Raw genomic sequence first — 20,762 nt, forward strand, 5'->3', positions numbered from 1 at the left:
GTTGAATTGGCTTTAAAACTCCAGCCCACTTGGTAGTTGCAATTATTAACTCATCACTTGGTGTACAATCTCACTACCTTCATTAACTCTTTTCCACTTAACCTAAAGATCGAGCCCAAATAAGCCAACTCATAACCATCTACAAGCTTAGAACCTTTCCAATGTCTAAACGTGGGACCCTACTAGTGTCCAATGCCCATCATGACTTCCCATTTGGGGACCTTACAATATTGGACACTTGGAGCATATGTAATTGAGAGGCATTTTAGTGATGAGATATGAAAATGTCCAATACACAACAAGTTCTTTTACCTGAATTCTTGATCCAAATTATGAAAACACAAAAAAACATTTTAGGTGGTGGTTTTTATGATCTTTCTCAATATCTTCTTGGTACAATACCTCTTAGAGGTTAGTTTGACCATTTTGTTGTTTGGAAACACTAGCAAAGATAAAAATCTCATTCTATGTTAGGAAATTTGTCAATCTTATTATCTGAGTATAAGGTGGAAACATATTGCATGGATCAAGTTTAAAAAATGGTATTCATTAGTTATAGAGAAAAATGAGATTGCAGAAAATCACTCCTCTTGGATCAATTCCCTTGGCAACTAATAAGGGTGTAGAAAATGACATGGTTGATATACACACACCTCTATCACTAGTAAAGTCTTGCATCAATGACCTGAATGGCTAATACAAGTCCCCTTGAACAAGTTCTTTATTTTATACACGAGTTAAAAGACAAAATCTGCACCACTAGGCAATTTGAAACCAAAGTGATTTGATGGTAGATTCCAATATGCCTAGCGGTTACACAAGCTGGTATATGGCATTTGTTTCTTTTGAACTTGATAGCCTTACATGTCAGGTTGCTGGTGCTGGAACTAGAGAGCCTTCTTTGGCATTGCAGTGCTTCATCCTGGAATATTTGTGGTTGTGTAGATCATTAAAAGAAGACAAATTTATGTTTGACATCTTGTTTTTGGATCCTTTTAAGAGCAGTGCTCTACAGAACACTTCTTTGGCAGTTGATCCAAGAACCTTCAAGATTTTAGATTCTATGGGGTTTTGCCAATCCTATTGACTAAAATGCCCTGATTATGAAGATCTTAATTCTTCTGTTCTCAGCCTCAGAGGGCTTTTCCCCCTTCCTACATTTTGCCATTCACCTGATACTAAATCTCAGGTTTTTGTTGGTGCAATGAAATGGAGGTAAAGAGCAAATAGATAATCTCATAGACTCTTACTTTTTGGTATACAACGTAAGTCCCTCTCTTCTTAAGCCAGCAATGTTCTGTTTGTAATGCGTGCATTTTGGCATTTCATTAGAGAGTTGGGATGTTGCCCAAACCCTGAAAGAAGCCAGTCGGGGGGAGTCTTGCAATTGAAGGGAATTGATCCAAAGACCTGTTGCCACACTTGAACCTGTTGCCAAGAAGATTACTCATCTCAAGTCACTCATTAGCCAAAAGATCAATAATACATCTTAGTCATGTGATTGATATGTTAAGTGCAACATAAATGAACACAAAACTTCGGGTAAACAAGAAAACCTTACTTTCCTACCAAAACCAACCCCCCAAAGTGCTATCTTGAAACACATCTTTATGGTCCTAAGGTTCTTTGGGAAAATGCTTGGATTTCGAATAATTGAAATGCCCAGATGTGCAGGTCTTTATGATCTCAGATGAGCAATTTTATTCTGATTGAAGAGAAGCAATATCTTGAACCACCACCATTGCAGCATTGCGACCTGGAGCTCCTGTGACACCCCCTCCTGGATGTGCACCTGCTCCGCATAGGTACAGACCTTTTATGGGTGTTCTGTATCCAGACCTGCATATTCAAGAATTCCAGAAGCAAGTAAGACTCTCTGAACAGGAACGAGACACTTCATAGTTTTGCACATACAATCAATGCCGTTGATTCATTTAATTATAAGTCCTTCCAATATGAGCAATGCGGCAAGGCATTACTGTACTGGCAACAAACCATAAAGAACACACACACACACACACACACACACACACACACACACACACACAGAGTCAGTCAGTTGGAAGGTTGCATACATGGTGACTAGAAAGCCTTGAGTTCAATTCCTACATCTGCATTGTCATCTACTAGAAGAAATACAAAAAGGAAGATTTGGACCTAGGTCTGTGGAAGTTTTTTGTAATGCATTCTCATATCATTAAGGTACCACATGTAGTGCCCCATACGGGTAGACCAACCTCGAGCTGTCTCTAGGACTTGGCTTAAGACCTCTTGAAACTCACACATCCTTGTTACCAATCGGCCTACACGCTGCTGGGAGTCTATTGATTGATAATACAATGGCTTACCACTAGGGTAGTCATTCAATAGCACGACGAGAGAGAGAGAGAGAGAGAGAGAGAGAGAGAGAGAGAGAGAGAGAGAGAGAGAGAGGGCTTTGTGGAGAGAGAGAGAGAGAGAGTGTTTCACCGAGAGAGAGAGAGAGAGAGAGAGAGAGAGAGAGAGAGAGAAGCGATGCGGCGCGACCTGTCCTCCGTCGTCTAGCCCGTCTGGCCCGTCTGGCCCATCGCCTCCGTCGCCTGACTCCTCCCACTGCCGTCTGCGGGCTCTGCGGCCGTCCGCCCTGGTTCACGCCCGTTCGCGCCCGTGCGCCCTAGTTCGTGCCTGTCTACCCTGGTTCATGCCCGTCCCGCTATCGTCTGCAGGCTATGCGCCCGTCCGCTATCGTCTGCAGGTCCGCCGCCTGCGTCTGCAGGCCCGCCGCCTGCGTCTGCAGGCCCCGCCCTCATCAGCAGGCCCTCCGCCCTCGTCAGCAGGCCCCGCCCTCGTCTGCAGGCCCTCCGCCTGCGTCTGCAGGCCCCGCCCTCGTCTGCAGGCCCTCCGCCCTCGTCAGCAGGCCCTGCCGCCTGAGCCCCGTCGTCCTAGTCTGCAGGCCCCGTCTGCAGGCTCCATCGCCCTCGGCTGCGTGCCCGATCTCTTGTCGCCCCTGCTTCGCAGCAAGTTTGTGGCTGACGGTTCAGCCCTGCCGTTGCCTGCTAGCCTTCTTCCTCGTACAGCTCAGCTTTTATTAGCTGTCTTTGCAGAGTACACCCCTGGACAGCGCATCTGTACAGACCAGCGGGCGAGAGAGAGAGCGGGAGAAAGACAGGGTCAGTCCTCTTTCACGATCAAATTGTCATACGATGGCTGGTTTGGATCTGGATTTCATAGACCAAACAGTGGCGGCACTTGGCCCGGATTCTGATGCCGAGGAACCTGAGGATATGGTTCCGTGCAACGAAGAGATGCTTCCTGGTCCCGACATTCAGCCTGCGGGTAAACGTCCCAAGCATACTCCGGAAGAGATAGGTGTTCCTCAGGATCGTTCCTATGCTCAGGTTGCTTCGGATCCTGCGGACTCCCAGGATGTTGACTGGGAGCATTTACTGGAATTTGCCAACACGTTGCTTGGCGACTACGTTCAACATAATCAGGAAGCCTTTTCCGACTCAGCGCCTGACGATGTTCTGGACGCCACCGTTGACCCAAAAACTGTCCTACGCTCCTTTTCAGTATTTTATGATCGCGCTGTGATACTCTTCTTCACTGGTCGAATCCTGCTGCTCTCCCGTATTCGCCAGTGGCTGCACAGTCTGTTACAAGGGGAATGTGTTGAAGAGATTTTTGTTGGCTCCCGGGGGTTTTTTGAGGTTCTGTTAAAATCAGAGACGCATCGTGCTGCTCTCCTGTCTAAACTGCCTTTATTTTTTGAACGCCGCTTGGTTCATGTAGTTCCATGGCGCCCAATGGCAGATTTTCAGCGTTTGCTGCAACGTGAATGCCCTGTATGGGTGGAAGTGGAAAATTGCCCGGCTGTTTATTGGCCACTGTTGAAGGATGCTATGGCTGCGGTGGGCACTGTTCTCGTCCCTCCCAGTCTCCGGACAGTGAATCGCAACCGCTTGTGTATGCTATGGGACACTGCAAGAAAAAGGCCTGCTTGGTTGCGCCTTAATTGCTCGGGCATGCATCCGTTACACTTTAGATTGAAATGGGGCAATTTTGCAGGGCACTGCTTTTCCTGTGGACAGTTGGGGCATTTCATGGCTGAATGCCCGGAACAGCAACATACCTCCGATGTTGGCCATGTTGTGCCGCCCACGGAAGATATGGCGTGTGATGCCCCGTCGTTGGATGCTATCCACCAGCCCCAAGTTCTGGCCAAAGGTAAACAACAGGTTTCGGGTCTAGATTCCCGAGCCACTGATTGGGTGGAGGTACGTGCAAAAAAAGGCAATAGGGTTGTTGCTGGCATGGAAAATACTGTGTCTACTCCCTCACAAGATTCCATGCGTACATATATGCGCAGGAAGGAAATGTTGTCTTCTGAGCACGCTGCTCCTGCTATGGTTTCCTCTGCTCCCCGTCATCAACCCGCCAGGAAAATGTATTCAGATCGTCCAAAGGGTCCCCCTGCTAAGCTGGCATTTGATACCAGAGGTAATGTCATTACCCCATGGGACCGTCGTTACCCCCGTTTCAACCCCAAGTCAGCAGATATGCCGTCTACTTCCAAATCTGGTCCTCAGAACTCTTTTGCTGTGTTGGCGGATTTCTTGGACGAGGGAGTCCTGGACATTCTTGCTGACAAGGTCAAATCAAGGCAAGCTGTGCCTCGTACCTGATTTGGTTCTAACTACACATGAAAATAGCCACGTGGAATGTGCGAGGAATTTGCTCTCGCCACAAGCAACATGCCATGTGGACGGTATTGCATGAAAATCAGTGGGATGTCCTGTGCGCTGTTGAGCACAAGAGTCATGGTGAAGCCGGAAAAGTAGTGGATTGCAATGGCTTTCGACTGTTCTATGCAGGGACACAGGCCATGCATTATTCGGGAGTGCTCATGATTATACATGACAAATATCAGCCTGTGCTTATTAAAAATGATGTTCATGGCCGCTTTTTGGTGATTGAAATTTGATTCGAAGGGGAAATCTTATGGCTACTTGGCCTCTATGCTCCGAATGATTCGTTATCTCGTCGGGAGCTTTGGTAGACTTTGCAAGCCTCCTTGTCACTTGGCAGACGACGCTTCTTCATGGGGGATTTTAATATGTGTGTGGATTCTTCCCAGTCCACATCGGAGCATTCGGTGATGGACGCGCCTGAAAGTCGTATGTGGCATAAGTTGGCTCTTTCTGTTCTTAAGCAAGATCTTTGGTCCTGGCTACACCCGTCTTCTACAGGGTTTACTTTCCATTCGGCTCAGTATGCAACAACATGGTCGCGACTGGATCGTATGTATATTATGCAGAATGATGACTTTCTTCCCGAGATGCTCGACATTAAAGTGTTGCAGCAATATGCTTTGTCAGACCATTTCCCTCTGCAGCTTGAGCTGCTTGCACAACCCATTGCACCTTTCAAGCGATTTCTGGACCGCCTCCCTTTGCGCTTCAACTCATCTTACCTGAAGCATGCACTCTTTCAGGGCTATATGCAGCAATTGATTGACAGATTTGTCTTGGACTTCTCTTCTCAGGGCACTGCGTCTTTTGAAAGATTGCTCTCTAATGTGCAACGGGTTGCTCGGCAGTATGGGATTTATCATGCCTCTCTTTGTCGGCAGCGTCGCAAGGCAGCAGAGGATCTGCTGGCTTTGGTTCGTTCTCTGCTGGTCGAGACTCCGGATGATGCATTTCTGCTTGCACTAGACATGCGCCTGGCCGATCTTACTAAAGCATTCCAGTTAAAATCATATCAGCAGGCAAAACTCCAACATCTGACAGAAACTTTGCAAGATAGTGCATGTCAGACCCATAAGTTCTTTCGAGCGCTCCATGCCTCTCCTGCTCGAGAAAATATGACCAGACTCGAGGATGCAGAAGGCCACCTTATCCTGGATCCGCAGACTATTGTGCATATGTGTAGGAATTATTTCCATGACCTTCTCGGTTCCACCTCTCCCCCTTCGGCCCAAATTACTCAGGCCCGTTCGGCTTTTTATGACCTGGTCCGCAATCAGCTTCCGCAGGACATGCAAACTACTATGGAGTCTAATATTTCTGAGACAGAGGTTATGGACGTATTGCTACACTTACCTAAGGATAAAAGCCCGGGTTGGGATGGTCTCACTAATGAGTTCTTTGAAGCTTTTGCTACCCAACTGGTGAAACCTTTGCAGGCTTTGTTCCAGCAGGTGTGGGAAACGGGGATCATGCCTTCCTCATGGAAAGAAGGCCTCATTAAACTGCTTCCAAAAGCTCCTTCGCCATCTAAGTTGACACAGTGGCGCCCAATTTCTTTGATGGGTTCAATGTACAAAATCTTTTCCAAGGTAATGGCGAATCGGCTCCATAAGCATCTCCCGGCCATTGTGCACCCTTTACAGTATGGTTTTATTCAGGGCCGAAATATCCTACACAATGTATTGAATGCTCAACTGGCAATTGATTATGCCAGACATTCCAATCAGGAGGTCGTACTGATTCAACTGGACCTGGAGAAGGCTTTTGACTATCTAGACTGGTCTTTCGTTGCTGAACTTATGTCTGCTATGGGCTTTGGTCCACGGATGTCTAGTCTCATATACACTATTAGTGCTGCAGCGTCTTCGCGGGTCATGCTGAACGGAGGTGTTACTGAGCCATTTGTCCTTGCCCGCTCTGTCAGACAAGGATGCCCTTTGAGCCCTCTATTTTTTGCCCTTGCCACACATCCAGTTCTTTCGATGTTATCTCGTATGGCAGCCTCTTCTCAGTTGGCAGGACTGTCGCTTCCTACAGGACAACACTTCATTGGCCAATCCCTGGCGGATGATACTTTTATGATTTTGCGTGCAGACAGGGATAACCTTCGAAGAGCATTGGATGTTTGGGGCCTCTTTGGTCAGGCGTCCGGCCTTCGCATTAACGCCCTCAAATCAGCCATTCTCAGCTGCACGGAGTCGGATTTGCAGTCCTTGGACTGGCAGGGTCTGGTTGTTCCTCGTGGCTCCATTGTCAGGCACCTTGGGTACCCTTTGGGTGTTGATGTTCCCCCAAAGCAGCTGCTGCAGTGGATTTCTCAGAAAATGGTGGCTAAGTTTATGTATTGGAAATCTCAAGCCTGGCCTTTCCATGTTCGTCTCAAAGTGGCCCAGGCTATTATGTTGCCAATGCTCACATATTTCTTACCATTGTTGCCCTGGACTACTACGACTCTCAATGCTCTTACTCAGTCCATTCGTTTCATGCTATGGAAGAAAGACTCATTGCACGCAGGTATTTCCTGGATCTCTTGGTCGCATGCGTGCACTCCTAAACGCATGGGTGGCGGAGCTATTTTAGATGCCCAAACTCACATGCAGGCACTCCGTTGGTCGCTTTTCCGCGCCATGTGCTCGGATCATCATCCATGGGTTGATATAGCCCGTTATTTTCTTGAGGGCCAGGGGCTTCAACATGGCAATACCCAGATCCGGAGTTCTTGGTGGCATGTTCTTAATGCTGATTCACGGTTCTCCAGCTCTTCTTCGTTGCTGCTCACTCATTTGGTGTGTTCCTGGAAACAAGTCCTTCAGAAGGCCCAGTGGCATCCAGCGGAGGATCGCCTAGCTGCTAACTCTTTTCAATTGGAGTTGCTGGCAGTTTCCCGTTTACTTGCATGGGACGGTAAACAGGACCTCAGACCACAATTCAACCGGATGGCCCGTTTGGGTTTGTCTTCAGTTGCGGATGCCACCCTTGCCAGTCGCAATGTGCTTATATCTTTTCGTACAGCCAGGCGGCTTTTCCGGATCCCTCGTGGTTACAGGCCTTTATGGGAATAGCTTTTGAGGGTGCTCCAGAGCAGACAACCCTTTCCTGCCCTTGCTTCGGATCATCCCTGGCAGGATTGGGACCTACAAGGCCGGCTGACCGTAAGCAAAGCTTCTGCTAACCAAGTGTATCATATTCTGATTAAAGATCATCAATGGCTCGTCACCAAAGTGAATGCTTTATGGGGATTACGTAAATCCCGGTCATGGTGGAGGGAAACTGTGATGGCGGGCTGGTTGAACAAGACACCTTTCAAATGTAAAGTGTTTCTTTGGAGAATGATGGTTGGTGGTCTTCCGCTTGCTTCGGCTCTCTCCAAGCGACGAATCTCCAATGGCCACTGTTTCTTTTGCACCACTGCTGTGGAATCCGCCCGCCACCGATTTATTTCTTGCCCCCTCGCAAAGAAAGTCTGGTTATTTATGTCGGCTGTTTGGCAAGGAGTGGTTGGTCCCACCCTGCGCCCCTTTGATTGGGTTTTTGGGCAGCCCAAATACCCCGCTCCTGCACAGCCACATATGAAGCTTGTGTTTCATTTTCTTCGATATTGGGGCTGCTGGCATAACTGGACCGTCCGGAATGCTTTTCTTTTTGACTCCGCCTATAATATTCAGCGGCATATTGCCAGGCTTAAGGGCCTCTTGTATTGGCAGTTGGATCTTCTCTGGCATTCTGATTTGCTCTCTAGGGAGGACTTACGTCCCTGGCATAGGGCAATTTCCTCTGCATCTTTGCCATGACATTGTAACTTGTAGCATTTAGAATCTCTTCACATGATGACTTAGATTGTCGTCATGTATCTTGTAATCAAGTAATCTTGTATTTTTTTTGTAATTAATATAATTACCTTTTACGAAAAAAAAAAGAGAGAGGGCTTTGCCTAAGTGCTCGTCTCTGCTACAGTTGCATCCTCTCTGATCTGCATGCCAGTCCCTTGGTGATTGTGTGGGCCTACAGCGCTGTCCGCCCACTACACAGCCTGCCTGCCACCTGGTTTCTGCAGCATGCAGGCGCAGGCCGCCTGCCTACAACATCGAGAGAGCGAGAGAGAGACATAGACGGAGAGAGTGAGACCCTAATCTCTGAGGTTGTGTGAATGCGGGGTCTGGCCTGCTGCCCCGCACGCCTGCTGTCCTGTTCCTGGTGCATGCAGAGGAAAAGCTGTGAGAGAGACACCTGGCTGTCCAGTGACCTGCACACTTATGCCCTGTACCTGCAGTCCGTCAACGAAACAGTGCAAGGGATGAACATAGCCTGTGTGCTTCTACACCTGACACCTGAATCTGCAGCCTCCCTAAATGCTGAGAGTTGTGCCCGGAGTTCCCCCTTGCGACCCTGCAGTCTTGTGTCCTGCAGACAGGCGTGCCTAGCACACCTGCAAACTCCCTGTTCAACTGAGCTCCAGTACAAACAGACAATCTGTGGTGCAATTCTTCATTCCATGAGGCCTGCTGTGAAAAGTCTCGTGGTACAGCAACCGACAAATTTGTCATAACCTCTGAAACAGAGCTAAATACAGCGAGGGAGTGATGGAGACCTCACGTGGCATCAATACGATTTTTTGGATCAGCACTTGGCTGGGATAGAACGTAAAGATGATTCGGATTCGAATGAGGAGTCTTGGCCTGAGAACATCCCCCAAGATACTGAAGGCGATGAAGCCAGCAAATGCTGAAAGATAGTGAAGGAACCTACAAATATGACTGTTTCTGAACCAGGATTGCATATGTTGGTTTTCGAGTTAAAATGGGAAACTTTTGTAGGTCATTGTTTCAAATGTGGCCAGTTGGGTCATTTTGTCTTTGAATGTGATCATGCTCTAGAAGTTTTGCAGTGCGGTTTGGATGTTGAGGTGGATATGCGAGAGTGTGAACCCCAAGCTGTGCCGCAACAGTCTATTCCTTTCCCCGCACCTTCAGGTCAGCAGGGGAATGCTAATGCAAATTCACTTCAGGTGGGGCTTGAAGCTGAGTCATGTTCTGTGGGACAGGATCACGTGGCTAAGGATGCTCCTTGGGTTTTGTGGTCAAATGTCATGCTCAGCAAAAAGCTTGTTCAATTCCAACGCATTTGGCCTATAATAATATCACATAGACTTTTCAATGCAGGGGCAAAGGATTCTACTCAAAACCTCAACCACAATCTTCCCGAGTACCTACAGCTGGAGTGGTTGGTAAAGGTGCTACAAATTCTACTTTGAGGTTTGATGGTCCTGGTAGGTTGTTGCCCTCCGGAGATGCACCCCATGCTCAGCAAAATTAGTTGCCCCCTCATGCATTGATTACTGGATTGTAGAGGGTAGATTTTGTGGATGTGTTTCGTAGTGAAATGCAGAAATTTCAGGCCACTAAATTAGTGGATGTGAAAGGGAAAGAGGTGATCCAGTAGATCTTTCCCTCTAAGTTCATCATGAAACTCGTCTTATGGAACGTCAAAGGGGTTTCGTTGGCCAGCAAGCAGTAGAGGCTATAGAGGACGGTTTTTGCCAATAATTGGGGTGTTTTTTGTGCAATAGAGCGTAAGCAACACTCATTGGGTTCCACCTATGTTTATAAGGACTTTATGGTATTTTTTGGTGGCTGGGTTCCTAATAAATCGGGAGTTATGTTGGCTGCTCAGTCCTCATTGCAGCCTTCATTGGTTTGCTAGGATATTCGTGGTAGATTCCTAGTGGTGGAGATTATGTTTGAGGGGGAGGCCTTGTGGTTGGTGGGTGTGTATGCATCTAATATAACCTGAGACTGTCATCAGCTTTCGAAGGATTTGTAGTCTCTCTCCATGGCTCATCAAGGGCTTGTTATGAGTGATTTTAATGCTTGTGTATCTATGGAACAGGTGACCTCACCTCACTCTGTTATGGATGGCCTCAAATGTCAAGCATGGGATGCTGTGGCTGCCTTGGCTTTGAAACAAGATATGTGGTTGTGGTTACATCCTTATGAATTAGGTTTTACATACCGATGTCTTCAACATTTCAAAACTTCGGTTCAACTGGATAGAATGCACATTTGCCAAAGTGATTCTTTCCTTCCACCTGAGATTGAAATGTGGGTGGCATTATATCCTTCCAGATCACTATCCCTTGGTATCGAACATGACTCATTGGCCGGTGCATGCCTTCAAAGCTCTTCTTGCCCGCTTGCCTTTGTGGAAATCAATCCTTTCTATTGAATGATCCGTTGATTGGCCGTTTCAGCACCCGGGTTTTGTTTAGGGGTATTGATGCATGGCCTGCTTTTAGGGATAATGCACATGCTTGGTCCAGATAGTATGGTATCCAGCATGCCTCTGCTCTTCGAGCTGAATTGCAATATTTGCACTCTTTATTGGGACATTCGCTTAGTATGCAACATGTTGGGGACAACTTTGATGATTTGGCCATATGTTCTGAATGGTTGAAAGGTAGAGTTCAAGCTCTACAAGAGGAATAATATGCTAAGTTCAAATTGCTAGCTCATCTAGATGCTTTGCATGATAATAATTGCCAAAATCGTCACTTATTTACTCGTTTGCGTCAAATATATGTTTGGGAAAATATTGTGTGATTGACAAACTAGCAAGGCGAAATGGTTGTTGAGCCTGCATCCATTATTCAAAATGTGCCTTGAATCCTATAGATCCTTGTTGGGTCCACAGAAAGTTCTTCCTGGTTCTATTCTTTCTACTTGAAGATACATTTGTGACTTGGTTCGAAATCAAGTCAAGCTTGAATGGAGGGATTTGATGGAAGCAAATATCATAGAGGAAGAAGTGGAGGAAATGCTATGCCATTTACCCCATAGGAATAGCCCGGATGGCCTCCCTAATGAGTTGTTTTCAGCCAATGTGGATCAGCTTAAGGATCTATTGACTCACCTTTATTAGCAAGTTTAGGGATTTGAATTGATGATTGCAAATTGGAAAATTGCAATTAGTTGTTTGCTGCTCAAGATTCCTTCCCCATCCACTTTAAAGCAGTGGAGGCTGTTGGGTGTAAAGTCCCATTCGTCTCCGTGTATATAGTCATATAGGTGTGAACACAACCTTATTGTACCCTAACATATAAATACATTCTTTCATTCTTTGTGTACCATCACGATCTGGTACACCTATCTTTGCGTTCACTCTCTCTAACTCTGAACTCTGCTCCTCATACCTCTATCTCGCACTCCATTGTGTACTCTCCCCCTTCAAATTGGTATCAAAGTTGTTGGTTACAACATTCGCGCTTTTCAAGAGTGTCACAGGTCGTGACACAGAATCCAGCCAACAGACAACACTCGGCACATGCATCAGGTTGAGCTGAAGTAAAGAGCTAAGGAGAAGCGATCAACACAGGTCGCACAGACGACCAGTACAAGGCGCGTGTTGACAGACTGACGGCTGCTAGGTTGCAGAGGCGACACTGCTACTGTAGGCATGTCAATCAGTTGGGCTGCCGAGGAGCACGTCAAATGGACGGCTCGATGGGGACTGACGGCCTGATCAGCGCGTGGCAACAAGGCCAGGGATCAGACGTGCATGACTGGACAGTCAACAGGCGCCGGCGGGGTTCCAAGCCACACGACTGATGGGTCGCACGATTGGCACACGGGGCTGAACGGACTGATGCCTGTTAGGTGGATAGGTCAACGGCCCCATTTTTTTAAATCAGAAATTTTGGGTTATTTTATTTCCTCTCTTTCGGGTGTTCGCGTGTGCAAGCATAGTGCGCAGATTTGTGCAAATTTAGGCTTAGAAAATTGGGGCTTTTCAGATTTAGTGCTGTTCATGCATAATTGAGGCAGCGTCAGAAATTGCAGACATTGTGCGCGTTTAAATTGGGGATTTCGTCAAATTTAGTGAAATTTTGCTCATTTGAGTGAAATTTCTCAACATTGGACCCATAAAATTTGGGGCTTTTGCTGTATTGGTGAAATTTTGTTTAGCCGAGTCAAACTGGCTAACATTCATGCACACTTGGGCCCAAAATTTTTGGGGCTTTTGCAAAAATTCGTGAAAATTTGCTAAATTTGCCTGTTTTATGCTCTTCGGAACATGTATTAATGCGATTGGGGCAGATTTCATAGTGAAATTTTAGGGCTTTTGTTGAAATCTGTGGATTTTGGAGTTGATGCGTGAAATGCACTTTGGGAATATTGTTGAAGCAATCTTGTTGCCATAAGTAGAGTGATTTGAGCATTTTTATCTCCCGCTTGTGCGATTTTGGAGAAACTGTAGAGATTTCTTGGTGTTTTGTGTATTAGAAGTTGATACGAGCACATATATATGCAATACACATGTTGGCCAGCTCCCATTGAGTTGATATATTGCTGATTATTCATGTTGCAACAGTCTTAGTGATCATTTGCAGATCTGGGGTTATTGTAGATGTATTTTTGGTGATATTGCTGAAGTGGGAGTTACCTGGCAGTGATGTATGCATTTAATGTATGCTGAAATTGCAGTCATATTGCTGAAAGTCATTTGTTCTACTGCTGTACATGTACTTGGACTGAATCTTGCTATTATTTACTGAAAATTTGGGCTTAAATCAACTGAATATTCAGCTCATTTTTTTTGCTATCATAAATTGTAGCATTGAATTTCTGGTGTATTGCTGAAAAATGGCTGCAAATGCTCCTAGCAGCAGTGATACTAAATCCCTCTTTGAAATCAAGAGGTTTAATGGCATTGGCTTTGACTTGTGGAAGGATAGGATGCAAGGCATTTTGTTTCTCAAGGACTCTGAAGATGCTCTCTTGGAGACTAAGCCTGTAGCTATGACAGATGTGGATTGGGCTAGACTTAACAAGAAGGCCATTGTATATATTAAGATGGTAGTGTCTGATGATGTACTTATAGACATTAAGCGTCTTGATACAGGTTATGCTATATGGAAAAAGCTTAAGGACACTTATGAAAATACAACTTTTGTGAATCAAGTGCATCTTATGCGTAAACTTGTGAATATGGAGTTGGATAAGTCTAAGCCAACATCTGAGCATTTGAGTACTTTCACAGGAGTTTTGAGTTAGTTGTAGGACTCTGGTTTGGCGGCTTTCGATGATAAATTGAAAGCTATTTTCTTATTGATGACTTTGCTTGACAGCTGGGAATCTTTGTTGTGTCACTTAGCAACAACCCCGCTTTGAATTTTGATGGTGTTAGAGGTTCAATTCTTAATGAAGAAATGAAAAGAAAGTCTAGTGGTGAAAGCAGTGGCTCACCTTACTGTGTAAGAGGCAAGTCTGAAAAGAGGGGTAATGCAACCAATAAAGGCAAAAACAGAGGCAAAAGCAATGGCAAACAATAGAATGTCACATGCTATCAGTGTGGGCATAAAGGGCATAAATAGCCCAATTGTTGGTACTTTAAGAAAGAGCAAGAAAGAAAGATACAGTGATGATAGCTCTTCCTCAAAAGAAGTTGCAAAGGCAAATGTTACATCTAGTGTTGTCATTGAAGAGCTTCATGACACTGAAGAGATACTTGTTGTAGCCTCATGTAATGATGCAGATATTATGGCAGCAACAAGTGATATGCACATCACCAAAAAGGAAATTGATGCCTTACTTTCAGTTCATGATAGGCTGTCACAATTATGGATAGTGGACAATGGTGCCTCTTTTCATGTTACTCCCTCTTTGGAGTCATTTTTTGAATACACTGCAGGTTGCCTAGGCAAGGTTTACTTGGCTAATAACTATGCATGTGAGATAGAGGGTGTTGGCATCATTCACTTGGCCCTTGAAAATGGCCAAGAGCTGATTTTGCAGGATGTTAGATTTATACCTGGCATAAAGAAAAGTCTACTATCAGTTGGGTAGCTTGATGCTAAAGGGTACTTTGATGTGTGCACCATGCCTGTTAATTCGTATAGGGGTGCACGCTACTTTGTCACTTTCGTTGATGATTTCAATAGAAAGTCATGGGTGTATGTACCTAAGAGCAAAAAGGAAGTGTTGGATGCTTTTAAAAAGTTTCATGCTTTTGTTATCACACAGAAAGGGCTTAAGTTGAAAGCCATAAGAATAGATAATGGGGGTGAGTATGTCTCAAATGAATTTAACAAGTTTTGTGAGATGCATGGCATTAAGAGGAAGTTGACAGCCCCTTATAATCTTGCATCACGTGGCTGAAAGATTTAATCACACACTTTGTGAGAGAGTCAAATGCATGATGTCCACAACTAGTCTTCCGTAGCAATTTTAGGGAGAGGCTCTTAAAACTGCAGTTCATGTATGCAATTGCTCTCCCAATCGTGTATTGGAAAATGGCAGTCCTGAAGAGGTTTGGTCTGGCAAACCTGCTTCATATGACCATTTGCGTGTCTTCGGTTGTGATGCCTTTGTGCATGTACCTGTAGAACAGAGGACCAAACTAGACATGAAATCCATCAAGGGTATCTTCATGGGATATGGAGATGAGGAAGAGATGGGTTATAGAGTTTGGCTTTCTCAGGGCAGGAAGATAGTACGCAGCCGAGACGTAGTATTTGATGAGGCAAAGTTGCTGAAAAATGCTATACATGGTGATCTTGACAAAAAGAAGGCCAAATTTCAGCATGAACAGCCAGCCATTCAACAGCCATTAGCTGAAAGTTCTGTCCCTTTTGATGCTGAAAATGAGCCGCAACCTATTGTGCTACAGCCAGAAAATGCACAAGATGAAATAGGACAGCAAGAAGAACATGTTGAAAACAGATTACAGCAGCAAGAAAATGCTGAAAATCAGCGACTTGGTGATGGTGTGCACATTCCTCATGATGTAGGCCCACTGCCTAATAATACAGATCATTGGGTAAGAAGGTCTACACGTGTTAGAAGGCAGCCACAGAGGTTTCAGCCATCTTTGGATTGCATTTGTTGACTGATGAGGGTGAGCCTCTGATATTTAAAGAGGCATAGTTATGTGAAAACTATAAAGAAAATACCCTAACACAGAAGCATAAATAAAAACCGTATGACAAAGCACAGATTGATAAAAGAACACAGTTAGGGTTAGGGTTAGGGTAACTCAGAGACAATGAACACGGTTAATAAATGAAATGATATGACTACTAATAATACGATGCTCATGCAGCAAACACACTAGGCAGTGAATGAATACTGTACCTCGAACTCCTGTATCTTTAGGATCAGAGCAGGGGTAATGAGCTGGAGAGTGTCGTACTCCAAACGGATCCCGAATCGCAGCAAGGCAGCCTCCGGATGTCGAACACCAACAAACATAGCAGTGAGAAGCTAGATCTGATGCGGACAACAGTGAGGAGAGAGAAAGACTAAAAACGCAGGGAGGACCGCTTGCAAGAGAGAGAAAGACTAAAAACGTAGGCAACAAGCGAGAGAAAGACTAAAAATGCAGGCAGCAGGTGAGAGAAAGGCTATAAACGTAGGCAGGACAGCCTGCAGGAGAGAGAAAGACTAAAAACGCAGGCAGGACAGTCTGCAGGAGAGAGAAATTGTAGCGACTGCAGCAGGAGAGAGAAAACTGTCAGGGCGGCAGCTGGGGCCTACGAATGCAACAGTTTGTTGATGTGGCAAGCTGTACGATAGCAGTGCAGATGATCAGCAGTCAGTCGCCAGTCAAAAACAACAGCGATCAGTATGTGGAGGACTTGAAACAGGCGCTAGACTGTAGGAAACAGTGATGGACAGCAAGGGCTGAGATGTCCTCCGTGAACAGGGTGTGGGCAGCAAGTTGATAATACCTGAAACTTGCAAAAACGAGATTGGGGGAAGAGTGGAGGGCTGGCTGCCAATTTATAGAAAATTAGGTTTCTAGATCCTCTCCCACTTAACTCTCTCGATTCGCTCCCTGTTTTAGCGTTTTGGCTAAAATAAGCCTAAATAAGCATGTTTCGGGGTTGTTTAAGTGACTAAGAGCAATTCTTAGCACAACACCCCCTCTCAGGCCCAAAATAGGGCAAGAAAAGTAGGCCAGCCTAATTTTTGATTTACCCCAAGGTGTCCTACCCCAAAGCAGCTAGGGTATCGGACAAAAGATGCACGTCCGTTGCCCAGTGGCCTACCAAGACTACAGAGTCGATGGTTATCTTACCAAGGGAGCCCAAGTGATCACCCCAGAGAGGCTAGGGTATCGGACCAAGGGTGCTCGGCGGCTGCCCAAGGGCCTACCAAGTCCTACAAAGGCGGATTGAATCAATGGATTTTTTTTTTTGAAATATTTTGAAAATACATAAATAATATAGGGATAGCGGTTGATTAAGTGACAGATAGAAAAAGATAAAGAGAGTTTTAAACCCAAGTCAAACATAAAACTAGCAGACCAATCCCTCGCATTGACTCGGATAAGTGCCTAAGGATGAGAACAAGCGTGTGTATGTGCCAATCATGTGGTGAATATGTGGAAAGGCAAAAAAGAGGATGGTGGGCTTAGACAAGCAAAACAAGCAAGCAAGCAAGAGTAGGGAAACTGCCTTTAGGAAAAACTGCCATGTGTTATGCTACGAGTGGATCCTAAAGTCGACCACTCTAAAAGACCGAAAAGGGATAAATGCGCACAGATGCATGTTTACATGAATAAAATGCCAATGCATGGGGTAATGCAAAGGGAGATGCAAGATGTCATGCTCATGCAATATGCTATGCAATGATGCCACAGGGACAGTGCCCTAGCAGGGGAATTGTTCACTTGTCCAAGTGCCCTTTTACAATCAGGTCATCCTGACAATGCGGATGAAGTACAAATGCCCATAATACAATACAAAAGAATAAGTGAATGTAATGTCTAAAAACTGTAAGCATCATCACTGTCACGATCAAGAGTAGAAGGCGTCCCCTCTCAAACTAGAAAGGAAAGCAAGAGGAAAGCACTCTCTCCCCATCAAGTTGAAGAAGTAGGGGAGGGTGTACCCAAGCCGATCCTGGGTAGTAGGTACTGAAGAACCGGCCAGTTGACCGCTTTGGTCAAGATATCTGCAAAATTATCTGATAAAGGCACAAACTCTAAGCGAATAGTGCCTAGCTTAACCTGTTCTCTAGAAAAGTGGAAGTGGACTCCCACATGCCATATCCGTGGTGTGATGATCGGATTGCCTACAAGGGCAATGGCACTCTGTGTCACAACTCTATAGAAACAGAATTTGTATCCTTTTTCATTAATTTGTCTATATAATGATTTATTAAATTTGTTTCCTTTGCACTAATTAGATATAAAGAAAAGTGCATTGGAGCTGGCCACTGATGAGTGGTCACAGGTTATGGTGAAGCCACGCGGTGGGTTAGAGAAAAGATAGTTCACACTTTCACCTATATGGCCCGATTGGGCGCCTGTGACCAGAACTCATGCATATCAGGGTTAGACTCGTATACAGAAATGATTGCTGTCTTGAAGTGTGGGCTAGATCCGCCAGAACAGACAGTTACAATCAACAAGATGGCATGATCATGAAATGCTTGTACAATGTGCATGTGTGGGCTGAAAGCTTGAAATGCACATTTCTTTGCATAGGAAAGTCACATGAAGTTTCTAATACTGTTTTTACGATGTACACGGAAAAGGCTTTCATATGACATCCATATTGGGAGGTCCCTAAATTTTAGGAGCCTCGAATTAGCCTAAAAATGATAGTCCTAAAAAATAGGGATGTCATTCTAAAAATAGTAAATTCTGTACTCTGACTGTGCTTACTAAATTTGGTTGCTTCTATTCTTGACAGTATTCAGTCCAAAAAGGAATGCCCTGTGTGGGTAGAAGTGGAAAATTGTCCGACTGTTTATTGGCCGCTATTGAAGGATGCTATGGCCGCTGTGGGCACGGTTTTGGTCCCTCCCAGTCTCAGGGCTGTGAATCGCAACTGCTTGTGTATGTTATGGGACACTGCAAAGAAAAGGCCTGCCTGGTTATGCCTCAATTGCTCCGGCATGCATCCGTTACACTTTCATTTGAAATGGGGCAATTTTGCAGGACATTGCTTTTCCTGTGGACAGTTGGGGCATTTTATGGCCGAATGCCCGGAGCAGCAACACACTTCAGATGTTGGCCATGTTGCGCCGCCCATGGAAGATATGGTGTGTGATGCTCCGTCGCTGGATACTATCCACCCGCCCCAAGTTCTGGCCAAAGGTAAACAACAGGTTTCGGGTCTGGATTCCCGTGCCACTGATTGGGTTGAAGTACGTGCAAAAAAAGACAACAGGGTTGTTGCTGGCATGGAGAATACTGTGCCTACTATCTCACAAGATTCCATGCGTACATATATGCGCAGGAAGGAAATGTTGTCTTCCGAGCGCTCTGCTCCTACTATGGTTTCCTCTGCCCCTCGTCTTATTCTGATTCAAAGATCCTATTGAGACTAGTGGTTGTTGGCTCTAGTTGGTAGGGTTCCACCATTGTTGTTGAGTCACCATTGGGGGAACTGTTTGAGGCCATTTTTGTGGTGATTGCACCCTCATTGCACCATGATTTGTTGTCTATGGTGGCCACTGTGGATTCAATGCATTGCATTATGGAACTATCTACATCTAAGGGTATGGGTAGGATCTACAGGGTTTACTTTCCATTCTGCCCAGTATGCAACAACATGGTCGCGGTTGGACCGCATATATATCATGCATAATGATGATTTTCTTCCTGAGATGCTCGAAATAAAAGTGTTGCAGCAATATGCCTTGTCGGACCATTTCCCTCTGCAGCTCGAGTTGCTTGCACAACCCATTGCACCTTTCAAGCAATTTCTGGAGAGACTCCCTTTGCGTTTCAACTCGTCCTACTTGAAGCATGCAATTTTTCAGGGCTATATGCAGCAGTTGATTGACAGATTCTTCTTGGACTTTTCCTCTCAGGGCACTGCCTCATTTGAAAGATTGCTCTCTAATGTGCAGCGGGTTGCTCGGCAATATGGGATCTATCATGCCTCTCTTTGTCGGCAGCGTCGACAGGCAGCGGAGGACCTGCTGGTTTTGGTTTGCTCTCTGCTGGTGGAGACTCCAGATGATGCATTTCTACTCGCACTGGCCATGCGGGTGGCCGATCTTATTAAAGAATTCCAGTTGAAATCATATCAGCAGGCCAAATTGCAACATCTGACAGAGACTTTGCAAGATAGTGCATGTCAGACCCATAAGTTCTTTCGAGCTCTCCACGCCTCTCCTGCTCCAGAGAATATGACCAGGCTTGAGGATGCAGAAGGCCACCTTATCCTGGATCCACAGACTATTGTGCATATGTGCAGGAATTATTTCCGCGACCTTCTCGGTTCCAGTTCTCCACCTTCAGCCCAAATTACTCAGGCCCGTTCGGTTTTTAATGACCTGGTCTGGAATCAGCTTCCGCAGGACATGCAAGCTACTATGGAGTCAGATATTTGTGAGGCAGAGGTTATGGACGTCTTGTTACACTTGCCCAAGGATAAAAGTCCGGGTTGGGATGGTCTGACTAATGAGTTCTTTGAAGCTTTTGCTACCCAACTGGCGAAACCATTGCAGGCTTTGTTTCAGCAGGTGTGGGAAACGGTAGCCCAGACAATTATGTTGCCAATGCTCACCTATTTCTTGCCATTGTTGCCCTGGACTACTACGACTGTGAATGCTCTTACTCAGTCTATTCGCTTCATGCTATGGAAGAAGGACTCATTGCATGCAGGTATTTCCTGGATCTCGTGGTCGCATGCGTGCACCCCCAAACACATGGGTGGCGGAGCTATTTTAGATGCCCAAACTCACATGCAGGCACTCCGTTGGTCTCTTTTCCGCGCCACGTGCTCGGATCATCATCCATGGGTCGATATAGCCCGTTATTTCCTTGAGGGCCATGGGCTTCTGCATGGCAATACCCAAATCCGGAGTTCTTGGTGGCATGTTCTTAATGCTGATTCGCGGTTCTCCAGTTCTTCTTCATCGCTGCTTACTCATTTGGTATGTTCTTGGAAACACATCCTTCAGAAGGCTCAGTGGCATCCGACGGAGGATCGCTTGGCTACTAACTCTTTTCAATTGGAATTACTGGCAGTCTCGCGTTTACTTTCGTGGGCAGGTAAACATGAGCTTAGACCACAAT

At 45.6% G+C, this 20,762-nt stretch overlaps 1 protein-coding gene across 1 annotated transcript in view; it reads right to left on the reverse strand.

Moving 5' to 3' along the window:
* Nucleotides 1-568: 568 nt before the first annotated feature.
* LOC148022950 (FAD/NAD(P)-binding oxidoreductase family protein) overlaps nucleotides 569-20,762 on the reverse strand; it is a 153,523-nt gene continuing 133,329 nt past the window's right edge. Inside the window, exon 17 of the mRNA XM_087695877.1 lies at nucleotides 569-1,839. Coding sequence (XP_087552003.1) covers nucleotides 1,701-1,839 — 139 coding nt within the window. The 3' untranslated portion in view covers nucleotides 569-1,700. The remainder of the gene's footprint in view (nucleotides 1,840-20,762) is intronic.

The sequence above is a fragment of the Lygodium microphyllum genome, chromosome 16 (genome assembly GCF_053477565.2).
Source record: "Lygodium microphyllum isolate KBCC chromosome 16, Lygodium_microphyllum_v1.1.10, whole genome shotgun sequence".
Lineage (NCBI taxonomy): Eukaryota > Viridiplantae > Streptophyta > Polypodiopsida > Schizaeales > Lygodiaceae > Lygodium > Lygodium microphyllum.